The following is a 21,736-nucleotide window of genomic DNA, read 5'->3' as shown; positions in this document are numbered from 1 at the left end:
GCCGTACACACGAGCCGTGCACACGAGCCGTACACACGAGCCGTGCACACGAGCCGTGCACACGAGCCGTGCACACGAGCCGTGCACACGAGCCGTGCACACGAGCCTTGCACACGAGCCGTGCACACGAGCCGTGCACACGAGCCGTACACACGAGCCGTGCACACGAGCCGTACACACGAGCCGTACACACGAGCCGTGCACACGGGCCGTACACACGGGCCGTGCACACGAGCCGTGCACACGAGCCGTACACACGAGCCGTGCACACGGGCCGTACACACGGGCCGTGCACACGAGCCGTGCACACGAGCCGTACACATGCTGCGTTCTGTGCGTAGCTGTGTCTTTAGTTGTAAGCCCAGTGGCGATCTGTTCATCTGTCATATCATACAATAAAGCCATTGAAAAGAATAGGATACAGCATTAAATGTTATTCTGGGTCTTGCCCACACCGCCCGTCAAATTGTGCCACCCACATTGAGGATGCTTCCTACGCCCATGACTGAAAGCTTTACGCAAACACTGAGCATACAAAGAAAACAGTAAGATTAATGAATTGCTTATTTGTTCATCCTACTGTCCATTTCAACTGTTTGTTTTGTCTCCTAATATTTATATTGATGTCTTTAATATGTAATTATAATATAATCTCACCTGTTACTGCTCTGCTGGCTGGGAGGGTCGATCCATGGTGAAGGAATATTCTGCAACAAAAGAAAAGGTAAAGTGCTTTCTTTTGCATCCATTTGATAACATCCAGTCCTATTAGATTAAACTTTAAGTTATGCCGTCTACATTCTTGGCTGCTCACCTGCGTGTAGAAGTCTGCAGAGGGAGACGATCTGGACCTCTCGTGGATGCACACGGGCTTCTCCTCTGCTTCTGTATCCAGGATGTTCTCCGCTGAGTGATACCTGCCCTGCGTCTTGGCCTCCGAAGACTTCTTCTGTTTGCTCCACGTTGCCTGGTACTCAGCGAAGGTCCCCAGCCTCTGCTGCTCCAGTAAGACCTGCGCGAGTCCCGGGCTGAGGCGTTCCAGCTCTGTGGATATGAGAGCATCCTCCGACTCTCCAGATCTCTCGTTCTGTTTCTCGACAAGTTCCGTGTTCAGGTTTGAACCCTGACTGGATTTCAGTACAGGCCTGGAAAACGCCGGTTTGGCCTCAAATAACTTCTTCCTGTCTCCGAAAGACCCCGCTTGAGCTTCTCCTCCCACTCCCAGTTTGTCTATCTTGTCAGGCTCTGAGAAGGAGTGCATCCTTTTGGCCAGAGGGAAGCGCTTGCGTCCTCTGATGCGTCCGTTTGAGGTTTTCACCACCGTCGCTTCTGGTCCGAGAGGCTCCAGGTCTCGTCTCTGGAAGGAAGTCGCCTGCAGGACCCTCGCCTGCGCCTCCTTCAGGTGGTCCTTGTAGGTGTTTGAGACCCCAGAAGACGTAGAAGTCTCCGTGGATCTCCACTCCTCCGCCTCCTCCTCCTCCTCCTCGGCTTCACATGTCAGCGTAGCAGCGCTGCGGCTCTTCTGCAGCTGGGCTCTCTTCTGCTGGATCTCATTTCGGAGGACGGTGGCGTAGCGGTCGCTGCGGCGGATACACTTTCCACCGCTGGACGCCATGTTGTCGCCTGCCTCCTGCGGCTGAGCGGCTGGTTGCCTCGCCGTCAGACTTCTGCCCTCCTGGGCCAGGGAGTGTAGGAGAGGCGTTTTCAGGGGGGATATTCTGTGATCTTCCTGAGGCACCCACGGGTCTTGATGCCTGGTCTTATGATCATTACTTTGATGTGTCGGGAAGTATCTTTTAGTGTCATTTCCATCACCTCTCTTTGCAGCGTCCTCTAAGCTGCGGCTTGTAACGGAGAGTTCTCCTTGATGGGAATGACTGCCGCTGTAAGGCAGCTGGGACTGAGGTAGAGGGTATTTAGCTTTAACGTTTGACCCTAGGAAGCCTGCTTCACAGCTGCTCACCCTGTGGGGTTTCTCCGTCCCCCCCCTCCAGCCCTCGGCCTTCCCCTGCCGCGCCTGCAGCTCAGCACTCTGAACAGGATGCTTGTTTGCCAGGCCGTAGTATCTGTTCCTCCACCCGTTCTCCAGGTTTGGGTTAGCCACGGATGCTGTGGAGTGCCGGACGTGTTTGCGGCTGAAAGCTCTCGTTGGCAGATCTTGAAGGCTGCGATAATAGCTTCCTACGCTCTGAATCTTAGTGGGAGGAGCTGACCTTTTCTGCAGGTAGAGCGGGCTTTCGTCGCTGTATTGCCTCTGGTGGGCAGGTATCTGGGTGTAGTGAGACTGCCTGACATCATTACTGGACAGGGAGAAGAGTTTGTCGGGGTGCAGCTGGTTGTGGTTGTGGTCAGATGCTGTTTTAGGGTGGATGAAGTCTTTGGTGGGGAGGGGGTTTAAGCTACGTCTGGCCTCCGTGGTGTTCTCCTGGTGGGATCTGAGGCCATTCTGGTTGTTATTCTCTGTCAGTTTCTCAAACGACCTGCCGTGGGTTTTTGCTTCTGAATAAGGAAACACCTTCGTGGCTGCAAAACTGTCGCTGCGCAGAGGAGGTGGAGGAGGAGGGGGGGGGAGGGGACTGGGACTTCTTCTTCTCTGGTACCTGCCACACGGGGCCCATGTTGGCTCTCATAGCGACGGAGACCCGAGAGGAAGGTGTTTCCTCGCCTCTCGACCCCTCCCATCCTCCGTTCCCCAGTGTGGGCTGAAGGTATCGTGGGGGAGGCCTTTCACTCAGAGGGCCCTTGAAGAAAATGTTCTCCGTGCTGGTGGTACCCTTCCTCTCAGATGTGCCGGGGTCGTTAAACGGAGGGCTGGGGTTGCTGGAGAAGCAGCTGAAGCCAGAGTCTTTTTTGCTTCCCGGTCCACAGAGCGACTCGGCGCTGTGTTTAGTCGGGGAAAGACGTCCTGCCGGAGGAGAAGGAGGGATAGAGGGACGCTCCATGCTGTTCACTGAACCGATCTGATGCTGCTCCTCTATAGTGGACGACTCTTTGGGCCTGGTGTGAAACATAAGCAAAGTCTTAACAACTGAAGAGAGCCCCAAACTTTCTTTTCCCTGGCGACATCAACCAGCTCTGACTGGGGGATCCCAAGGCGCTCCCAGGCCAGCGAAGAGATATAATCCCTCCAACTGGTCCTAGGTCTACCCCTTGGTCTCTTCCCAGCTGGACGTGCCTGGAACACCTCCCTAGGGAGGAGCCCAGGTGGCATCCTAACTAGGTGCCCGAACCACCTCAACTGGCTGTACTTCTTACATGTTGAACCCAAATACCTGTACTTTCTACTTCTTACATGTTGAACCCAAATACCTGTACTTTCTACTTCTCACATGTTGAACTCAAATACCTGTACTTTCTACTTCTAACATGTTGAACACAAATACCTGTACTTTCTACTTCTTACATGTTGAACACAAATACCTGTACTTTCTACTTCTTACATGTTGAACACAAATACCTGTACTTTCTACTTCTTACATGTTGAACACAAATACCTGTACTTTCTACTTCTTACATGTTGAACTCTAATACCTGTACTTTCTACTTCTTACATGTTGAACTCAAATACCTGTACTTTCTACTTCTCACATGTTGAACTCAAATACCTGTACTTTCTACTTCTTACATGTTGAACCCAAATACCTGTACTTTCTACTTCTCACATGTTGAACTCTAATACCTGTACTTTCTACTTCTTACATGTTGAACTCAAATACCTGTACTTTCTACTTCTCACATGTTGAACTCAAATACCTGTACTTTCTACTTCTTACATGTTGAACCCAAATACCTGTACTTTCTACTTCTCACATGTTGAACTCTAATACCTGTACTTTCTACTTCTTACATGTTGAATACAAATACCTGTACTTTCTACTTCTCACATGTTGAACTCAAACACCTGTACTTTCTACTTCTCACACGTTGAACTCAAATACCTGTACTTTCTACTTCTTACATGTTGAATACAAATACCTGTACTTTCTACTTCTCACATGTTGAACTCAAATACCTGTACTTTCTACTTCTTACATGTTGAACCCAAATACCTGTACTTTCTACTTCTCACATGTTGAACTCTAATACCTGTACTTTCTACTTCTTACATGTTGAATACAAATACCTGTACTTTCTACTTCTCACATGTTGAACTCAAACACCTGTACTTTCTACTTCTCACACGTTGAACTCAAATACCTGTACTTTCTACTTCTTACATGTTGAATACAAATACCTGTACTTTCTACTTCTCACATGTTGAACTCAAATACCTGTACTTTCTACTTCTCACATGTTGAACTCAAATACCTGTACTTTCTACTTCTTACATGTTGAACTCAAATACCTGTACTTTCTACTTCTCACATGTTGAACTCAAATACCTGTACTTTCTACTTCTCACATGTTGAACTCAAATACCTGTACTTTCTACTTCTCACATGTTGAACCCAAATACCTGTACTTTCTACTTCTTACATGTTGAACTCAAATACCTGTACTTTCTACTTCTTACATGTTGAACTCAAATACCTGTACTTTCTACTTCTCACATGTTGAACTCAAATACCTGTACTTTCTACTTCTCACATGTTGAACTCAAATACCTGTACTTTCTACTTCTAACATGTTGAACACAAATACCTGTACTTTCTACTTCTTACATGTTGAACACAAATACCTGTACTTTCTACTTCTTACATGTTGAACTCAAATACCTGTACTTTCTACTTCTTACATGTTGAACCCAAATACCTGTACTTTCTACTTCTCACATGTTGAACTCAAATACCTGTACTTTCTACTTCTCACATGTTGAACTCAAATACCTGTACTTTCTACTTCTAACATGTTGAACACAAATACCTGTACTTTCTACTTCTCACATGTTGAACTCTAATACCTGTACTTTCTACTTCTTACATGTTGAACCCAAATACCTGTACTTTCTACTTCTTACATGTTGAACTCAAATACCTGTACTTTCTACTTCTTACATGTTGAACTCAAATACCTGTACTTCTACTTCTTACATGTTGAACTCAAATACCTGTACTTTCTACTTCTCACATGTTGAACTCAAATACCTGTACTTTCTACTTCTCACATGTTGAACTCAATACCTGTACTTTCTACTTCTTACATGTTGAACTCAAATACCTGTACTTTCTACTTCTCACATGTTGAACTCAAATACCTGTACTTTCTACTTCTTACATGTTGAACTCAAATACCTGTACTTTCTACTTCTCACATGTTGAACTCAAATACCTGTACTTTCTACTTCTTACATGTTGAACTCAAATACCTGTACTTTCTACTTCTTACATGTTGAACTCAAATACCTGTACTTTCTACTTCTCACATGTTGAACTCAAATACCTGTACTTTCTACTTCTCACATGTTGAACTCAAATACCTGTACTTTCTACTTCTCACATGTTGAACTCAAATACCTGTACTTTCTACTTCTCACATGTTGAACTCAAATACCTGTACTTTCTACTTCTTACATGTTGAACTCAAATACCTGTACTTTCTACTTCTTACATGTTGAACACAAATACCTGTACTTTCTACTTCTTACATGTTGAACTCAAATACCTGTACTTTCTACTTCTTACATGTTGAACTCAAATACCTGTACTTTCTACTTCTAACATGTTGAACTCAAATACCTGTACTTTCTACTTCTTACATGTTGAACTCAAATACCTGTACTTTCTACTTCTTACATGTTGAACTCAAATACCTGTACTTCTACTTTCTCATGTTGACTCAAATACCTGTACTTACTACATGTTGAACTCAAATACCTGTACTTTCTACTTCTTACATGTTGAACTCAAATACTTGTACTTTCTACTTCTCTCATTTCCCAAACAGCTGGTTCCTTTAGTCTGAATGTGTGTTTGATGCGTGATCATTATTCTTTAGAGTCATTGCGTGCCTATTGATTTGAACACGATCCGTGTATCCATCATTTCCTGGTCTTCTCTAAAGAAGAGGGACAAATGGAAACGTTGTCATGTTGCCGTTGTTCAGCATGGAAACATTCATTATGGGTACTTTCTACTGAAGGACATTTCAAAGTTCTTTACTTTGACTTGAGTAAAGAAGTTTAGTCAGTACTTTTACCAGAGTATCTGTACTTCTACTTGAGTAAAGGATGTGTGTACTCTTGTCCCTAAGCTAGATGGAGCTTCTGCCCAGTTTAACTCACAAACAAGCCAATACAGAAACCATCTGTCTCACCTTGCTTCATGTTTTGAGTGCCAGACGGGCTGCGGCTCCACGTCTGTCAGCTTGGACGAGTGCCAGGACTGGGGGCGCGAGCCGGGATCATTCTTCCTGCAAAGAGGCAACAAAACATTTTAGACCAGGGAGTGTTTGACATTTCAGCTGCAATGGTTTTTTTCTGGCATCCCCATTAATCTCCTCCATCACTTGGGGAAGGAGTGTTGTGTAAATATTCCTTCTCAAGCAACAAGTCTGCGGTTAACCTCCGATAAAATCTTTAGAGCAAGATACCTCACAATATTTATCGGTGGTAAGTCTTTCAACGAAGACCCCAATTGAAAAAATATTGGCCTAAATAAAGATATCAAATATGCATGTACTCTTTTTAAGTATTACTACACAATAATATTCTGAAGCCTCTCAACACGGATGCTTTGGGTTTCTAGTTTGGCAGTAGGACTGTTAACCTCAGTGGTAGTCATATATAAAATAGGACCTACAAAAAGAAAAACATTTCTAAGTCTTTTTGCTCAGAAATGCAGTAATTTCTCATCCGTGTGTTTTGATGTCATGCAGACAGCTTGGTAAGAAGCCTAGAAAGCTAACTGATAGCATACTGTACTACGCACATACCCTTTGAAGCGGCTTTTCCTGGAGAGCATGTTGGAAAAAAAGGAATTACATATAATAAATACTGACAAAACCAACAAAGGGGAAGCTGAACACCACTGGAAAACAACTTCAGGACACAGCTAGCACCACACTGACAACACATGAGTAATGAAAGGTCACTGATGTTCACTACCAGCAAACACAACGTGGCTGACTCATTGTACCTCATAGAGCTTCGCAAAATCTTGGTGAGAAAGCTCCTCGCCACGTTAACATCGCTTTCTGACGGCACTGTGCGTGGGGACACTACATCAACCATTTTAGCCCTGATGGGCAGCGAGGGAAGGAAGGAGAAACAGGAAAGAGAGGTAGAAGACGTCAGATGTTGAGAAAGAACACATACTTTCTTATTTCTGAAGAGGAAATGGAAACCAGAGTCTGAGTGTTGCAGTTTTCCCACAACGCCAATGCAAGTTAGAAATCTGCACCCAAATTGCATTCACAGCTGCCTCATAAGCACAAGCTGTGTTTTTATGCACAGACCGAATCATGAGCACACTTTGGAAGAAGCTCCATGTATGCTCTGACCCCGCTCTTATTGTGAAGGGCTTTCACAACAGCAGAGGGAGACAGATCTGTTGCAGCCATATGGCCCAGATGGAGTTTAGCTGCTTAGAGAAACGAGTCGGATTCACAGGTTAACCCTCAACAACCACCATCCCCCACGATGTAATGGATTTAGAGATAACACCCAAACAGCTACAAAATAAGAATTTTTTACATTTTCTATTTTGTCGAGTTTTAAAATGATTTAACATCCTGAGAGTTTTTCAGTCTGTGGCTACAAGTATGGTTTTAATGTCTCATGCTTTTACATGTGTTTCTTTGTACTTGCTTTTAATGTGTGATTGTTGTTTTATTTATTGATGTTAAAGGGGAGCTATCATGCAAAATGCACTTTGTGATGTCTTCTCTACATCAATGTGTCCTCAGGTGTGTCGGAGAACTCACGCAGCGTCAGGAAATAAACCCCTCTCTCTTTTCCTCCGTACCCAAATCTCTAAAAACGGGGAACAACGGAGCTGATCCAGATTTGCGTCCGATATGACGTAATATCTGAAATGTGGACCCACGGCCCAATCAGAAACGTTGCTATCAGAAACAACGCCCGACTGTTTTGGACGTAATATGGTCGGTGTTTACATTAGCATCGCTAACACTCAGAGCTAACCTGTACTGGAGAGCATGTGTGTGAAGAAGCAGGAAGTAGAAAGGAACTCACCTTGTGGTATAACCGGCAAGAGAGAAAGCCTTTGAGCTCCAAACTGTTTCAGAGAGAATCCTTGATAATCCATGATATGGCGTTTCATCACGGCAGCATTTAGTTTAGACAGTAGCTGCCGGGTCCCGCATGAGCTCAGACCCCTCCTCTTTAAAGCTTTATCCCCAAATCAGCACTTTAGAAACAGGAAGTGAAATAGAGGGATATGAGGCGTGGCTAGAATGATCTGTTTGGTGTTTGGAGCAAAACACTTCGGACATGTTCTGTATATATTTCTATATATCTGAGACCTCTGCTATTACCTCTTTAGGTAATAGCAGAGGTCTCAGATATATAGAAATATATACAGGATGATAGGTGACCTTTAAAGTGATTTTTACTATATTTAATTGCGCTATCGGTTTCGTCTAAATGTATTTATGCTGCTTTTTATATATGTACAGCACTTTGGTCAACTCTGATGTTTTTAAATGTGCTGTATAAATAAAGTTGGATTGGATAAATAAGTCTCTTTTTATATATTTAAGAAGCTTAAACTGTTTCCCAAGTTCATTCATGGCAGACCGATGTGAAATATCTCAGCCGGACGAGATCTCTGTCGCTCCGCTTGAAGCTTTGACCCAGCAGGTCACGATGCATTCTTTCTGCAGAGGAATGCAGGCAGGGGAAACCATCGCCCAGCAGACGCCTTCTTTCTGAATGTCTAACTAAACCTTCACCTGTTTCTGGTTTCTTTACCGTCTCTGGTTTGTTACGTATGATCAAGGAACAGATGTTGTGTACTAATCCTGTCAAGTTGTTAAATGAAGATAACACCTACAACCCAAAAAGGAGCAGATAAACGAGGGGACAAAGGAAGAGAGAAATCAAAGGTCAAAAGTCACTGAGGATTTTTAACTCAAACTAAATACTTATTTTAAACCTGAGTAACCGTTTGTTCAGGATTTACTTTGCAGAGGTTGTTTGAATGCTCAGCTGTTCATTGAAGGTGTAAACAAGTATCATTTTCTTCTTTTGTCTATGCATTTCATAAATAAACATACATGAACAAATCCGCTTCTATTCTAAGCCTGAGTTCCTATTTTGGAGGTCAATTGTTTTCCGAACTCCATTTGACTGAGTTAGATTAGTTTGCATAACAGTAAGTTCATCTGTATTCACAAAGTGTCTGGTTCTCATTAAGAGCCAAATGAGAGCTTTCTGATAGAAGGAAAATGTAGGAAAAGTCTCCGATAGTTTTGGGGACTTTCATGATGTCTGCGTTTAATCGCAAACATCACAAACTATTACTCCAACTTGAAAACCTTCCCTCGACTCAGAGTGACACACAAAGTGAGAGGAGCACTGCCTCCAGCTCAATGGAAATGCAAATGTCACTGTTTCTAAAGCGCTGAGGGTCTATTGTCCGGGGGATACAGATATTCCTGAGGGGAGGAGACGCCGTCGCTCTCTCCAAAGATATACGAGGTCATTCAAAGGAAAGACTAAAGGCGAAACTGACACAGAGCTGACCCAGTTTACCACCAGTCATTAAGAGGACGACGCTGAAGTCCTAACATACAGAACTTAGCTAAGAAAGGATGCTTTAATGGGAAGGACTTGAGTATGTTGGACTTGTAGTGGAGGAATGAGGAGAGTTTTGATGTTAAATTAGTCCAGTTTTTCCCCTTAAAACACCACACATTCTGGTGTAACATCTGTATTATCGACGTCTACACGATCCCAGCCATGTAGGACTCAAATCGACAACCTTTCTGATCCTTTTAAGCAATTTATCAAGCAGAAACGCCCCATATTCTCTCATCCAGGCTTCTCAGATATGAGCATTTCCTGCTTTATCCATTTGATATCATTAACATACGAATATCAGGGTTTTAAAAAGTTGTAATAGCTATTTATTTTACAATTTCGTACATATTTTTAGATTAAATGGATAACTGAAGTGACAGTAAAATACCGAAAAGCTGAATTGTTTGGAAAAGCTAATAATCTGTACAAATCTCAGTCTTTTAAAAAGGTATTTCTGCCCATGATTTGAGATGTTCCTGCTTTCTTCGATATAACAACCTTATGTTATTAAAAAAACGGTGTATTTTAGCTTGTAAGTATAAATACCTAAATGAGGCTGATCTGTGCCATAAACAGGTTGATAAAACCGACTTGTTTCTTAATGAAATCAGGTGCAATGGAGCAGAACCACGCAAAGAAAACATGGAAACTTACCAACTACCTCGAATATGTCTTGGTGTGTGGAAGAAAAGAACCAACTCCTCCAGAGCAGACTGCTTCAAAAACACCGAAGAAAGACGCACTTCACTGACCACCACTACTCCCACCACACTGACAGAAGAATCTGCCGCCCCCCTCTCCTCCCCCTCCTCCTCCTCCCCCCCCTCCCAGTATGAACACAAACACACTGCACCTTGTGCTGCGGAGGAGATTTCCTCTGGGATTACAAGGGGGGGGGGGTGTGAGGCGAAAAGGGGAGGAGTTACTGTCCTTGCTGTAATCTAGTGTTTGGGCTGACGAGCTGCTGGGGTACTAATTATCAACGGGACGTCACAAGGTGGGAAGATTGGGGGAGAATCTAACACGCGATATCAAATATAACTCCACTTAAATTCAATCAAGTCTAATATTTGTAATCAATACACCATTGATTTTGGCTTTGGTCGTATATTCATGACAATATTGACCTTTTATACTAATATTTTAAACTCTTTTTTGTTACTCTTCACTGCCTTCCTATTAGGGCTGATCAATTAATCGTATTTTAATCGCAATTACGATTATGGATTGCAACGATTACGAAAACAACGTAATCGAAATAAACCGATTATTTTTTTCAGTTGAATTCTACTTAAAGCTCGGGGTGTTAAAAACATACAGTTCAAATGTTTTTACTCCAATAAATCGACGTTTTCAAAGTAAATGGATAATGGTTTTTAATAATCGTGAGTGAGTGGAATATGTTGAACCAAAATGTTGGCTATATGTTAAGGAGTGTTCAGGTTGTGACGGTGCACTGCAACATGTTATTATTTTGATATTATTTATTTAAATGTAGACATGAATGTATAATTTATTTAATTTTGTATTGGTTTTTCAGTTGATTACCCTGAACAGTTATTCAACAGTTAAAAGTTCAAATTATTATTTGTATTTGTTTTAAAGTACAATAAATGGATGTTTTCAAAGTCATTTAATAATCGCAATTACAATTATTGACCCAAATAATCGAGATTATGATTTTTGCCATAATCGAGCAGCCCTACTTTACCATGCTTTTATTCCATCTTCTAATATGATGTTTATTGTTTTAAAATGTATACTCGTAAAACAAAAAGGATCCCAAGGTTTAAACGTTCTTAAAAAGGAATAGACGACGCACTTTCTTAACAAAATGCCAACCTGTCTAGATATATAAATATATCTGTTTTTCTGTTCAACTGGATCCGATAGCTGATTTCTGACATTTGAAACTCCGCTCTGACACATTTTGATATTTGGGGGGATTTGTTGCCCTGGTATCTGACACGTGTGTGTGAGCTGAACATTCAATCGTAACGCCCTGTTTCTTTTCTGTGGATCGACTCCAGCTTGTCAGGGAAACACAGCACAGACAGGAACGCTCACGTCTGTTCTCAGAGATACCAGCTAATGTCAGGAGGAAGAGGAGGAAGAGGAAGATACTGGGAGAAAACACCACCAAGAAGAGACCCCTCTACTGGAGAGGTGAACGTAAACGTGAGGGAATAAAATGTCCTGGAGAGGAAAGGAGCTGCTGCATATCTGGATCTGAACTCACACTAAAGCCACAAATATGGTGTTTTATATAAATGCCTACTTTTCCACAACAAAATGTCCAAAAGCAAATGTTAAAAAGCTGAAATTAACGTCCAAATTAATGTATCTCAGCTACTCTCTTTGTACAACAGTCTCGAGTCAGATATTTATCATAAAAACATGACGGAAAAATGCTAATATTTCATTTTGAGGCGCTGGAACAAGTGTACAAAAAATATGGCAGACAACTGATTTAATAGTTCGATTAAATTCGACTGTATTAAAACGTTGTAACCCTCTCATAGGTGTTCACTGATCGCTCACACAACCAGCTGTTAATATGTAGCACAGAGATTAACTCTAAATAATTAGAATTAAAGTTTTTAAAGCGCTGGTTTTCGGTGAAAATGCTCGGCTTGTCCACGATGTCAAGTACAAAGTAAACATGTAGAAGTGAGGCATAACTAAAAGACTAAAGATGTGAATATTGATGCTAAATAATCCCCTCGTAATATTATTTAAACCCTAATGGAGTCTTGTTTAAAGACCAGGTGTGTTTTTGAAGTAATGATTAGATCTTAGTGCATATTTTAGCATATTAAAATGCTTTGAGAGATAGTGAAAAAGTTCAAAAAGGCCTATTATTGCATGAATTTCTGAATGTACTTGAAAGAGGAAAGACATCCCATGACCCTAAAGTGCATTTTGACACAGATCTTTTATCATTAAAAGATTTAAGACATCCTCTACCTGTCTTCTAGTCTATGAATAGATCATTTCTCTCTGTTTTAGGCAAACCAATGCTGGTTATATTGCATTTAAACTGCTGCTAATGTATGTTATTGAGCACGGGGTGAAAGAACACTTGTTTCTCACGGACACAAGACGTCTGAAGAGGGAGGAGAGGCTGCAACCTATTAGGGGTTTAAGTTACGGCCTAATTTACGAGTCAAGATGTTTTATATTATCCCTTGAACATGGGTCATTAAACCAGGTATAAGAACACCAGAGGATTGAGGGTCTCTCAACAGGAACACACAGACCTTCATCCCTGCACAAGTCTCTTCTTAATGGGAGATGTTTGAAAGTGGAAAGCAGCAGGCAGTGGGGGAAGAACTCTGAGCTCTAAACACGAACAATAGAAAGTGCCAGCGTCATCACAGCTGGGCTTATCGGTGTGTCGCTGCCTGCACCGGCAACACCAATACCACATAGTGGGGGGGGTACAATGCATGGTACAATGTCCCTGAGAGGAAAGGACAAACTTTGACAACATGCACATCTGGACTGATAAAGCCAAAAATTTGATGTTTTTTAATACAAATACCTACTTTTCCACAACATTCTGCATAAAACTAAAGCTTAACTTTGCTAAAACGTTCATAAGCAAATGTAAAAAGGTGGAAATTAACGTCCGAATTAATGTATCTCAGCTACTCTCTTTGTACAACAGTCTAAAGCCAGATATTTATGATAAAACATGACGAGAAAATGCAAATATTCCAATTTGAGACGCTGGAAAAAGTGCATTTTCTGCCTAAAAAATAAATAAATGATAAAATATGTGTTTGTAAGTCAACCGATTAATTCGACTGTATTAAAACGTTGTAACCCTCTCATAGGTGTTCACTGATCGCTCACACAACCAGCTGTTAATATGTAGCACAGAGATTAACTCTAAATAATTAGAATGAAAGTTTTTAAAGCGCTGGTTTTCGGTGAAAATGCTCGGCTTGTCCACGATGTCAAGTACAAAGTAAACATGTAGAAGTGAGGCATAACTAAAAGACTAAAGATGTGAATATTGATGCTAAATAATCCCCTCATAATATTATTTAAACCCTAATGGAGTCTTGTTTAAAGACCAGGTGTGTTTTTGAAGTAATGATTAGATCTTAGTGCATATTTTAGCATATTAAAATGCTTTGAGAGATAGTGAAAAAGTTCAAAAAGGCCTATTATTGCATGAATTTCTGAATGTACTTGAAAGAGGAAAGACAGATCTTGAATCATTAAAAGATTTAAGACATCCTCTATCTGCCTTCTAGTCTATACATAGATCATTTCTCTCTGTTTTAGGCAAACAAATGCTGGTTATATTGCATTTAAACTGCTGCTAATGTATGTTATTGAGCACGGGGTGAAAGAACACTTGTTGCTCACGGACACAAGACGTCTGAAGATACTTATTATCTACAGGTCTAAGAGTGTAACTGTTATTTAAAACAGATCATTTGCCTCGTGAATCCACTCTGGTCAGTTACAAAGGTGTAATTATCAGTTTACCTGCCATCCATCCTTCAAATAAATCCTCAGGACTTAATTTACAGCTGACTTTTAGGGAAATTCACAACTGCCTTTTTAACCGTTTTAATGCGTCATCCAGATGAAAAAAACCCGTCCGTTATTTCAAACTCCTTCCTGATTTAATCCCACTTATCAGGAACAAAATGATTGAATCAGAGGAAATACACAGAGTACAATACAAAGACGGAAAGACGAGGTACCTTGAAATGTTGTCTTTTATCTTCTAAAAGCCAAACATGTCCAGGGAAAAGCAGATAACCCACTCTGCGCGTTGGAGTAACGAAAGCCCCTGAAAACAATGGGCTCTGCTGATATGGCCTATCCCACTAAGCAGTGTCAACTCACCTAGGCAACATGGACCGTACCACTCCTCGTGCAAACAGGGGACAATGGCTAGACTTAGTTTCTCCGAGTGCCGTCACAAATCTCTACGCTTGTTTCGAAATCCCCTGCCTGAACATTAGCTCTGAGTTTCATCTTCTACAACCGTTTGAATCAAATATTTCTCAGCAGAAGTCGTTTTTTGAACACACGGTTTGATCCACCGTCCCCTCTTTTTTAAATCAACCCGCTCTGCAAAGCTGAGCACACGCCTGTGGCTTTGCAACTAGTAATTGGATTCAAGCTTTAAGACTGTTGCCACTGAGCATGTAATTCTGACGGGACAGGACACTGAACACACACATGGAGCAGATAGGCCGAGATACATTAACATTCATTAGTTTTACTGGTCAAAGTGATTAAACATTATTCTGTCATATTTTATTCACACTTCCTAAAAGGTCTTCCTGTTTAACTGAATTTAAAATGAACATTTGTGAGGTTTGAGCAATGATAGCTAAACAGTGAGACAGCAGATAAAGAAGGTTATTGTTGCAGAGAGACATGAAATAAATAAGCAATCAACTCTCTTTGCAGTTTGGATGTTCAATCATTAGTTTAACCAGTAAATGTTTGACTTGATATGTTTAAATATTGTTGTTCAACTCTTCAAAAAAATGTTTCTGAATTCCCTAAAATGTCTTCACTAGAATGTAAAATACATTTCTGAGAGTTTTATGAGTCTTAGTTAGCTCAACATTAAACCCTTGTTATTATAACAGTAGATACTATTTCAATAAAGTGTTATAAGAGTAGGGTTGGGAACCGAAACTCGGTTCCAGATGAGAACCGATAAGAAATGCCGGGCACCGGGTACCCATACAAAATACACCATTTCGGTTCTGCTTAACGGTTCCTAAACGCGGTAGACCCTGTATTCCACCGGGTCCGTCTGCGCCCGCCCACAGCTTATTGTGCAATACATTTGTTTTGCATGTATATTTTTTATTTGTAAAAATGTCAATTAAAGCTTAAAAGAATAAAGATATTTTTGTTATCTAAACGTTTGACCTCTTTCTTTTACAATTTTGGAATCGAAACCGGGAATCGATAAGAACCGGAATCGGAATCGATACATTTCAAAAGATACCCACCCCTATACAAGAGTATTATATTATGTTAAACATCTATTAATAAACAGAAATATCTCAAAGCCTCCACACGGTGGCGCTAAAGCCATCATTAAGCAATTATCTGGGAACTCAGAAAGGCCAAAATATTCTAAACTAATAATGACATTGAATCATTTAACAATAACATCCTGTACTGAAAAAGCCATTTATTATATGTTGTATTATTAAAAGTTATACATGTACAAATGCCTCAACATGTCTGACACACTCATGAAGCTGAAACTAGATTGTTTTGCCTCATACATAACAAGTGATGACTGATTAACTGGTGTTAACTAGAGGAGGAAATAAACCATGATACTATCTGCCAGCGGGGGCTCCTTTCCGTCTCATTTAGGAGTCATTACTATCTGGAATAACTCTCTGCCGCAGCTCCACCGCCTGCACAATACTGCTTTTGTTTCTGCCTCAGAGGCAAACCAGCAGCGAGAGGCCCATCGCCTCGGCTGACCCCCGTTAATACCAGAACAATTAATGCTTGGGGAAGATTTTTAGGGTAGCACGAGCAACTCATCTCTACGGTTTTTCTCGTCGGCTTTCGTACGAGACGCAGGGCTCCAAAACCGTGGCTTTGACCTCCTAATGCAAGGGGGTCAAACTCAATTTCATCGCGGGCCACATCAGCATTAAAGTTGCACTCAAAGGGACAGTTGTAACTTTTAGACTATATAAATATACATATCTATAAAATGATGTATTATATTACGTTATTGCCTCTGCATTGGATTATTATCAGATAGGGTAATAACTTCATAATTACTACGTCTGAAAGCAGAAGTTCAGGGCGAATAATTGCAAGTCTCTTCAGTGTGCATGTCACAAAACAAGATGCATTGTGGGACATGTAGTTTATAGGGCAAAGTGCTTCTGTAAAGCGGCATGTAACCGTATAACAAACGTGTAACTCCCTCTCTTGGATATCAGCATGTGAAGGACACTGTTCAGGAACTAGTTGATGCTCTGTATGTGATGACTCCTTCCCTTCTGGAGAGGATCAGAAACACATGGATCCTGAGGCTGAAGCTCAAGCCGGAGACCAGGGAGATTATTCTCCCCTAATGCATAATACTGACACAATACACTCTTCGGCCCCTCTTTCGAAACGGAAGGTGTTAAATAAAAGTTGTTGCATTGTTACAGGAGATATCTTCTGTTTCCGTACCTTCGGACGCCCAGACCGAGGGTCTTATGGGAGCTCTTCACCAGACAGATGGCCTCCTGACGGGATCCGCTGAGGGACACTGCGTTCACGCTCACCATCTCATCTCCGACCTGCAAACACACGGCCGCCGCCGCGCTGCCCTCCTCCACCTGAACACACACACCATGTATACATCACTTCAGGGGACATTACATTCACTTACATGCATTTCCTGGAGACTTATCCTAACCTTAACCATAACATGCCTAACCCTAACCAAGTCTTCACCCTAAAATTAATGATTCCCCTTATGGGGACCTCCAATTTGTCCCCATAAGGGAAGCGAGTCCCCACACGTGACTGTGAAAACAGATTTAGGTCCCCACAAGTATAGTAATGCTAGACCACACACACACACACACACACACACACACACACACACACACACACACACACACACACACACACACACACACACACACACACACACACACACACACACACACACACACACACACACACACACACACACACACACACACACACACACACACACACACACACACACACACACACACACACACACACACACACACACACACACACACACACACACACACACACACACACACACACACACACACACACACACACACACACACGTGTAAAAATTAAACTATTTTCAGTACTTTTACAACTAAATCTCTCTCTCTCTTATGCCGTGATGTTCTTCCTGCATAACAATACACAGAAGTACTGCAAATGTTAAGAATCATACAAAATATGTTTGTTATTACTAGCGGGATTTAGCATGTTCATATAGCATAGCTGCTAGCATCGAGGCGCCATGTTTCTGGAAAGGAACACTTTGTATTGATTTCCTCTGCCATCTTTTAAGGGGGACGTTTCACTCAGGATAGTATTTCATCCTCATGTGGTGGCCGGCAACCTGAGTGCTCGGATTAAATATTAAGTCCTGCACCCCTGTGACCTGAGACCGTGCACTGCTCCATGTGAACTGCAGGCAACACCGGCACTAAAAAACACAGGTGAAAAGCTTTGTTTTCGCTTCTCAAAAATGAATATTCGCTTCTTTCTTGGTTGAAAATGAAAATAAAAAGGTGATATCTTTAGGTTTTACTCTTATTTGGAGATAATAAGCTATTTAAATGTCAACTTTAACTCGTTCCTGACTTTTAATACACAAAACAATTATTTATCAAGAAAATGGTTGGAAGATAAATTGAAAATGAAAACAAGCAAACGTTGGAGACACGTGTTGACTACATTACATAAGATATTTGATGATAGAAGTAAAACATATTTTGCAGCCTTTTTGAACAACTTTGATCAATTAAATTGTAATACTTCTCAGTTTTATGTCACAGGCTAAATCAAACACCAAACACGTAATGCACATAAAGCAAAATGTGAAAGTTAAAAGCAGAAAAAGCCACAAAGAAGAAAATACAACCCTAAAAGATGACTTCACCCTGAAGTGTAAAACCTCGCACATCAGCGGTGGAGTTTGAGACATGCAGGATCAAATATGGCTTCTGACGATGCATTCAAGTGTCAGTATTTCTCTAATGAAACGCCTTCTGCACCGTAGGTCTAATTGCTGCAGATTGAACAGTAGCTGTTAAATACATCCACAGCATTAACAAATGCAGCATCCAGTGACATTATATAACAGTTAAACACACGCTACTTCACAATTAATACTTGTACTCGAGGTATTTTGAGAACATCTTACTGATATATGTAGAAAACTATTCGGTAAGTTGTTTTTTTTGCATTTCGGGACCCGTCTGTAAAACTGTGTATTTGGCATCAATTGGCACCTTGTTAAGCTGGTTTGACCTTCTATCAGAGAGGGTTATATGCTTCTCTTTGCCATATACAGCGTACTCATCATCCTTGGATATTCAGCCCATCTGACAGTGATGAAATGATGCTTTAAATAACTGTACTAACACAGGGCTGCATATTGTTGGACATTTTACCATGCCTGTGCCAAGAACGATGACCATTGCTTACCTTTGTGATGACCAGAGGCTCCCTGTGCTCCGTGCCTCCTCTCAGGGTGAAGCCCCAGGGTGCTTTTCCTCGGAGAAGTACCTCCACCAGCTCTTCCTCCTCCTCTTCATGCCACATCTCCACCTCCCTGCACCACCTCATCCTCGCTGCAGAAACTCTCAGGTCGTCTCTGTAGTCCACGGCGTCCATTCCTCGCGTTCAGAGAGCTCCATCAACCTCTGTCACCCTGACAATCTGCATTTATGTACCCAAAACATTCATTATTATATTACAATTTAATGTATACCAATGCTTTACTAATATACGACTTCCCCCAGGAACATTAGCAATACAGCAGGAGCTCTGACTGCCAGAAAAATGTCGTGATATAGAAATGATAAGTGAAATGATTGGTTGAATGTCAGAAAAGTCAAACTATAATGATAAATAATTGAATTCAAGCTTTGTTTTCGCTTCTCAAACATGAATATTTACTTCTTTCTTGTTGGAAAAGGAAATAAAAGGTGGTATCTTCAGGTTTTTACTCTTATTTGGAGATAATAAGCAATTTAAACATGTCAACTTTAACTATTTCCTGACTTTTAATACACAAAACAATTATTTATCGATAAAATAGTTGGAAGATAAATTGATAATGAAATCTAGCATTAGTTGGAGACACCTGTTGACTACATTAAATAAGATATTTGATGATAAAAGTCTAATATGATTCGTTTATTATTAATTTAGGCTCAATTTTAGGCTTTAATTGATTAATTAAGACGTATTTCGTAAGTAAAACACATATTGTGAACCTTTTTTGAAGAAATAGAACTTTTATCAATTAAATTGTAATATTTCTCAGTTTTATGTCACAGGCTAAACATGTCTTGACAAAACACCAACAACGTAATGCACATATCAAGCAAAATGTTAAAGTTAAAGCCACTTATAAATGAGCCAACTCACTAAGAAGCTGCAAAAATACAACTCCTAAAAGATAATGTAACATTTGATGGATTTAAAAGACGTTTTACTTACTTAAAAATGCTAATTCGCTCCAGAACAAAACGCAAACGACGTATTTTCTCCGCGTGCAGCTCCAACAGGTGGCACGAGCTTCGCCCTAATTGATTGTTCTGAGTTTTAATTCAATAACTTGAACCGTTTTTCGTCCTGAGAAGCTTTTCTGGGAAGTTTTACCCCCGTTAGACGCTTTAAAAGCAGCCTCCTCCCAACACAAAAAGCTCCCTGACATCTCCATCTGTTCTCTTCACCTTCACAACACTTCAACTCACGCAGTGATGTCATCACGCCCCCTAGCGGCGACGTGCTGCGTCATCGGGCTGCATGGTGCCTTCAGGTGCACCTCGTAAACCTCTCCTTAATTTACTCACACAGGTTTTAGAAAGCAGAAGAAAGCTTTTAACCCTCCGGTGTCACTCGATTGGACTACGCAAATTAGTCATTCGGGATAAAAATGTCCACTGCAAAATACTTTGATAAAAACATTATATTAAAAGGTTTTTCACAACTTTTTTGGGTTCAATCTTTAAAGCAACTTCAGCCCTAATCAAAAAAACTAAATATTGAATAATTTTCAGGATTTTAACCCTTTAAATGCCATTTTGAATACATGAAATCGCTGTTGTTTTGCATGATGAAAACAGAGAAAATGAGTTATCTTCCAGGTAATTGATATCTGGGGACTGGCTCTTTTTTATTATATGTCAAAGATTAGCAACAAAATAGATGGTTGTGCATTATTAGTTTTTGCACAAAATCAGATTAAACAAAAAACTCATACATTAGTCATTCGGGACAAAAATGTCCACTTCCAAAAACTGCTCTAAAATGATAACAGATTAATATTTTTTAAAACTTTTTGGGGTTAAATCTTTCAATCAACTTCAGTCCAGATCAAAAATACCAAATATTACATTATTTGCAGGATTTTAACCCTTTAACTGCCAGTTTGAAAACACGTATTGTCATACTGACCTGTACACACTGTGAAGACCACTGAGATAAATGTAACATTTGTGATATTGGGCTATATAAATAAACATTGATTGATAGATTGATTGATTGATTGATTGATTGATTGGATGAATTTGCGTTTTCTATGAAAAACATGCACAAAAAGGCTGTTATTTTCCACATAATAAATGTTGGGGGGGGTCGGCTTTTCTTTTCTTTTTTATCACAGTCTTGGATATGTCAAAGATTAGCAACAACATTTATTTTGGTGGATTATTAGTTTTTGCACAGAATCAGATAAAAAAAAAACTCACATTAGATCGAGAAAATAGCCTTGCTACAAAATATCAGGCCATTTGCAGAAACACAACCAAAGTTATTGCAAAATGTTAATATTTATTTTAGTACTTTTTGTAATTCCTGTAGATGTAAAAAAATCTTATTTTTCCACCATAAACACTTCAGATTTAAAAACACCAGACTTTGACTTTTAGGAAATGGTATCTGTGAAAGGACAAGTGTGTGTTTTGTGTAAAAGTTCATTAAAATAATCTCGTTAATAACAAACACACACTTCTTGTATTCACACGCAGGTTTAATGATGAAATATCAGCCCCAGCTACGAAGAAATGTCAAACTAATTCCCAATTAAAGCAAAATACATAGAGTGGCGTTAAGTGCTACAGTAAAACTCCACAGATGTTTGTACTCACAGTTTCTGCTACAGAACAATAAAGGCATCACATTCGAACATTTGACTGTTTAACAGAAACTATAGGGAGTTTCACAATAAAAAGAAATATGTATGTACAATAAAGTGACAGATAATGTCTTGATTGGATGTATAAATAGTCATTT

At 40.6% G+C, this 21,736-nt stretch overlaps 1 protein-coding gene across 1 annotated transcript in view; it reads right to left on the bottom strand.

Moving 5' to 3' along the window:
- The window catches only part of LOC117549794 (protein Shroom2-like), a 29,509-nt gene extending 9,208 nt beyond the window's left edge, over positions 1–20,301 (bottom strand). The window contains 7 exon segments of the mRNA XM_034221879.1: positions 658–707; positions 815–2,569; positions 2,571–2,997; positions 6,253–6,348; positions 16,901–17,049; positions 18,920–19,153; positions 19,940–20,301. Coding sequence (XP_034077770.1) covers positions 658–707; positions 815–2,569; positions 2,571–2,997; positions 6,253–6,348; positions 16,901–17,049; positions 18,920–19,108 — 2,666 coding nt within the window. The 5' untranslated portion in view covers positions 19,109–19,153; positions 19,940–20,301.
- Between the last annotated feature and the right edge of the window lie 1,435 nt (positions 20,302–21,736).

Source organism: Gymnodraco acuticeps, unplaced genomic scaffold (genome assembly GCF_902827175.1).
Source record: "Gymnodraco acuticeps unplaced genomic scaffold, fGymAcu1.1, whole genome shotgun sequence".
In the NCBI taxonomy this organism is placed as follows: domain Eukaryota; kingdom Metazoa; phylum Chordata; class Actinopteri; order Perciformes; family Bathydraconidae; genus Gymnodraco; species Gymnodraco acuticeps.
This window is presented reverse-complemented; position numbering and strand designations above follow the sequence as displayed.